Source organism: Saccopteryx bilineata, chromosome 5 (assembly GCF_036850765.1).
Source record: "Saccopteryx bilineata isolate mSacBil1 chromosome 5, mSacBil1_pri_phased_curated, whole genome shotgun sequence".
Lineage (NCBI taxonomy): Eukaryota > Metazoa > Chordata > Mammalia > Chiroptera > Emballonuridae > Saccopteryx > Saccopteryx bilineata.
The window spans coordinates 7,500,776-7,505,883 of record NC_089494.1 but is presented as its reverse complement, the minus strand read 5'-3'; the positions used below and the strand labels follow the sequence as shown (position 1 = coordinate 7,505,883).

Below are 5,108 nucleotides of genomic sequence, written 5' to 3'. Positions count from 1 at the left end.
TCCCGATGGGCTGGCGACTCCAGGGAGGCTCCACGTGGGAAACCGCGGACCCAGGGACGAAGTCCCGACTCAGCCACCAGCGCTCGCACCGGGTGAGCTTGGACTGCTCCTCGCCCTGTAAAGCCTCGGGTTCCGTCTCTGAGAAATGGGCGGGCTCCGCGCGCCGCAAGGACGGAGCGCTGGGGGCGCCGAAAGGGTTAACGCACCGCACCTGGGACGCCACCGCCCCTGCGGGCCCCTCCCCGCCCCTCCCACGGCAGCGGGGCAGAGAAAAGTGGCGGCGGGGGCGCGGCCCTGCCTCGGCCCCCGCCCGCCCGGACCCCGTCTCCGTCCCCGCCTGCCGTCCCGGATCCGCGCTCGCAGAGCAGCGACCCGCGCGCTCCGCTCCGCTCCGCCGCCGCCGCCCCTGCCCGGGCCGCCATGTCTCTAGGGTGAGTGGGGGCCGGCGCGCCGCCGGGTTGGGGGCCTGGGATGGGGCGCGGGAAACCCGGGCCTCCCCACCCTTGGAGGCCGGGGGCGGCTGGGAACGCCGGGCGGCTCTCGGCATGGGAGATGCCGTGCTCGGTGTCCAGGGCTGGCCGCGGTTTCCCCCGGACAGACTGGCTCGCGCCGCTGTGGCCAGAGATGCCCGGCGGTGCGCAGCGCCTGGACCCGCCGGTCGGCGGCAGGGGACCGCGGAGCCCATGCGCTCAGCCCTCCCCTGCAACCCCAAGTCCGCCAGATCCCACAACGTGAGCTGGGGACTCAAGGTCTCGCCGGCAGCTGGGTTCTTGTCTCCATTACGGGACCTCCTGCGTCCTGGGCGACCCCCGTCCTCCACCCCAGTGGCTCTTCTTCCTCCCGAGGAGCTCGGGCCTCCGACCGGCGCTCCTCTCCCCTCCCCTCCCTTCTACCCCCTAAAAGATTTTTTCCTACAAATCGAGTGGGGCGGTGCAAGTGGAACCGGCCCGGGGTGGAGGGGCCTCACCGCATTCCTCTCCCCTGGGGTGACCCCGCTGGACTGTGGCCTCCCCACTGGGGTGTAGGGGGCTTCCTGGAAACTCCCTGGCCTGAAGAACCAGAGCACTCTGCTCCCCCACCATCTCAGGGTCCGTGTTAGGTCACATACCCCCACCCCAATATCTGAGATGACCCAGTCTTCCTCCAACCCCATGCACCGCAAACCTGGGGCCCCCATGGGAAACTGCCTCTCCAGTGGGGCTCAGCCTTCACTTTCTCTGGGTGCTCAGACCTTCAAACAGTCCTGGAGTCACACCCGCTTCTCAGCAGTGCCCCTATCTTGCTACATTGCATTCTGTCTCTTCCCATCACCCTGCACCTCCTCACCTGGACATCAGGGACATCTCCCGCTGGCCTAGCCCTGCAGGGCCACACTTTATGATCTGCCCTTTCCCTGGAGCCTTCAGCCCCTATGGTTCCACTGGAGAGACCAGAGCAGGTGGCATGGCCACCCCAGAATGGGAGCTGAAGAGAAAGGGTCCTGCCGTCCAGGGCTCAGGTCCCCAACCCAGGGCCTGCCAGTCAGCACTCCAGGCAAAAAGTATAATTTCTGCTTTTGAAATGGGTGTGAGAGGGGTTGCCCGTGCAAGTGGGTCCCTGGAAGGTGGAAGTCCGAGTGTGTTCCCCTCCCAGGGCAGTAGAGCATCTCTCCTAGTGTGACGTTAAGGGAGAGGGGCCAGACTGGGGCTTAGGGGGCAATAGAATGCTAGGAGATGCCCTGGCTGTTTTACTGTTTGTTGGGTCAGATGGATGGGGTAGAGGGAGGAAATTGCAAATTACAGCCTGCTCCCCAAAGTCTCCCACATCATCGAGTGGCACTTTCAGGCTGCAGAGTAGGGCCTGCCTCTGTCCCTCCCAAGGGTTCACCGGGTCTGCACAGGAAACGAAAGCAATCAAGGGCCTTGCTCAGACTCTGTACCAAAGGTTGTCCCCATAGCATCCCGATTGCCCACCCACTGTATGGCCCAGCACCGTAGCTAGAACTTCAGCCCATGCTGTCCTCATTTCAGGGAAGAATAAATCATGATTTGGAGAAGTTAAGGGAATCCCCTGAAAGTCACTAGCTTGTAAGTGGCGAGGCAGCTGACCACAGTGCTGTGCTTAAGCTCTGTGCTGCCTGGCTCCCTGGTCCTGGAGGATGGAGGTCAGGCAGGGAGGGGAAGCAGAACTCTCCTCTGACCTCTCGGGGCTCCAGGCCATGCCCAGGACACACTCGCCCACCTGGCACTACAGTTCCACACCAGGGCTGCTGAGAGGGTCACAGGGACTCATCTTTTCCTGTGTTCCTCCCACCCCCAGGAAGAGAATCGTCTACAAGAGTGTGTGCCTGTCCCTGGCCCTGCTTGTGGCCGTAGCAGTATTCCAGCGCAGTCTGACCCCCAACCAGTTTCTGCAAGGGCCCCCGCCACCCACTCCAGGGCCACAGAAGGCCCAGAAACCGAGTGGACACCTGATGAACCCTATTGATTTCTGGAAGAGATCAAAGGATTTGGTCACCCCCCTGCCCAGGGCCTCACAGGGGTCTCAGACCTGGGATGTGACCACCACTAACTGCTCAGCCAATGTCAACTTGACCCACCAGTCCTGGTTTCAGAGCTTAGAGCCACACTTCCAAAAGTTTCTGCTCTATCGCCATTGCCGGTACTTCCCCATGCTGCTGAACCACCCGGAAAAGTGCAGTGGTGACGTCTACCTGCTGGTGGTCATCAAGTCAGTCATCACACAGCATGACCGGCGGGAGGCCATCCGCCAGACCTGGGGCCTCGAGCGGGAGTCGGCAGGCAGGGGCCGCGGTGCCACGCGCACCCTCTTCCTGCTGGGCACAGCCTCTAAGCAGGAGGAGCGGGCCCACTACCAGCAGCTGCTGGCCTATGAGGACCGTCTCTATGGCGACATCCTGCAGTGGGACTTTCTTGACAGCTTCTTCAACCTGACCCTCAAGGAGATCCACTTTCTCAAGTGGCTTGACATCTACTGCCCCAACGTCCGCTTCGTCTTTAAGGGCGATGACGACGTCTTCGTCAACCCCACCAACCTGCTGGAATTTCTGGCTGACCGGAGCCCACAGGAAGACCTGTTCGTGGGGGACGTCCTGCAGCACGCGCGGCCCATCCGCAGGAAGGACAACAAGTACTACATCCCCGGGGCTCTGTACAGCAAGGCCAGCTACCCGCCCTACGCCGGGGGAGGCGGCTTCCTGATGGCCGGAGGCCTGGCCAGGCGCCTGCGCCATGCCTGCGACACCGTGGAACTCTACCCCATCGACGACGTCTTCCTGGGCATGTGCCTGGAGGTGCTGGGCGTGCGGCCCACGGCCCACGAGGGCTTCAAGACTTTCGGCATCTCGCGGAACCGCAACAGCCGCATGAACAAGGAGCCGTGCTTTTTCCGCTCCATGCTGGTCGTCCACAAGCTGCTGCCCGCTGAGCTGCTGACCATGTGGAGGCTGGTGCATGGCAACCTCACCTGCTCCCGCAAGCTCCAGGTGCTCTGACCCCGGCCTGGCCACCGGCAGCGGCTGGAGCTGCAGCACCCAGGCGGACGGAGCCTTTGGTCCTCGCTGGCCTAGTGGAGGGTCCAGGCCTCAGTGCCCCTGGGCGTGGTGGGGCACAGGGAGCTGGAGGGAGGCACCCTCCGGAAAGTAGAGCTGAGGCCCAGGAACCTTCAGGGCTGCCCAGATGGGAGCAGGTCATCCGGGAGCGAGGCCACTAGCAGCTCTCCCAACCTGGGCTCATTGCCTCGCTCCCTCCGACCTGGTGGGAGGCCCTGGTGGCCTCTGAAGGAACCCTGTGCTCAGGTACATGGGCTCGGCCAGGCCCTAGACGGCTCTGTGGCCGCCCTTTTTCTTCGCGGAAGAGTCTCCCGTGAAATGCCTCAGTCTTCCCACGGGTACAAGTGACCCTTTCAGAAGCTCAACCCTGTGCAGGCTCACAGGCCCCCTGGGTCTCCTGGAGATAGAGCCCCAGACCACCCTGGGCACTACCTCCCTCCCCCAGACCTGCCTGAATGGGCTCCTGAGCCTCTGCTTCCAGGTGGCCTCCACCCTGGCTGCGTCCTGTGCCGTTCCAGCTGGCCCGTCGGCCTGCCCTCGGACTACCTCAGCGATCCTCAGAACCTCTGGATGGACAGCAGACCCCCACCCCAACCCCCCAACGCAGGGCTAAAGAGCAGCGCTCTCTCCCCGAAGTCACGGTGCTGCCTGACCAGCTCCAGCCAAGGGCCCTCCTGTGGCCTCTCTGAGGCCTGGCTCCCTGGCCGGAAACCAGCCGGTTTGGCCCTGGAAGCGGACATACCTCTGTTACTGTGAAGTTTTATTTATGAAAAATTTGGAGGGAGAGGCGCCAGGTCTCAGGAGATGGCGGTGTTCTTCCCTTCTCTTCCCTTCCCCGCCCTCCACCCAGCAGGACCCCACCTCCCTGGGCCCACACAGCCCCCTCCAGATCCCTGCTGCTCCAGGGCCTCAGCAGACCTGCTTTTGCTCCTGGGAAGTCATAGAGTGTCCCTTGTGGGCACCCTACCCAAGTTCAGGGGTCCTTGGGGGTGGTGCAGGAGGATGCCGCCAGATATCTTGGGGTAAAGTCACCTGGGAAAAGATTGAGGATTGACTATTTTCTCAATAAAAGGGGACTGGGTTCTTTCTGGTGTGAGACTTCCTTTTCCTATTTCCATCAGAGGGCCTTCTGGGGCCAAGGTTGCCAAAGATTTCTGAAGACACAGCTTGTTCCTTGTTCTTGGCCGGTGGGTACACAAGGACCCCTTGAAGGGCCGCCGAGGCGAGTGCCAGGAAGAAAGCAGAGGCCACAAGGGTTGGAGTCAAGGACGAAGTTCCCTGGACTGGGGTGGGGGAGGGGGGTCTTCCAGCCAGCAGTGCACTCCCACAGAGGGCAAGGCCAGAACTGACACTGAGGTTGATGTGACAGGCAGCGGGGTCAGGTGGGGGCATGCAGGGGTGGGTGGGCTCCCGGATGGCCCTTCTGTCAACCTGGACGCATTGATTAGGTAGACAAGAAGCCCTGCGTCGGTGGCTCGGGGATCACGGTGTTGAGGGAAGCTATGGTGTGGGGGACCCTGGCCTCAGCTCTCCTGGAATGACCCCCAGACTACCCTCG

General features: G+C 62.8%; 1 protein-coding gene across 1 annotated transcript; it reads left to right on the top strand.

Annotated features, from left to right (window-relative positions):
* Positions 1 to 207: 207 nt before the first annotated feature.
* Positions 208 to 4,691, top strand: B3GNT7 (UDP-GlcNAc:betaGal beta-1,3-N-acetylglucosaminyltransferase 7). The gene is made up of 2 exons (XM_066279709.1): positions 208 to 431; positions 2,299 to 4,691. The coding sequence occupies exons 1-2, from the start codon at positions 421 to 423 to the stop codon at positions 3,491 to 3,493; spliced, it is 1,206 nt and encodes a 401-aa protein (XP_066135806.1). The 5' UTR covers positions 208 to 420; the 3' UTR covers positions 3,494 to 4,691.
* Positions 4,692 to 5,108: the final 417 nt, after the last annotated feature.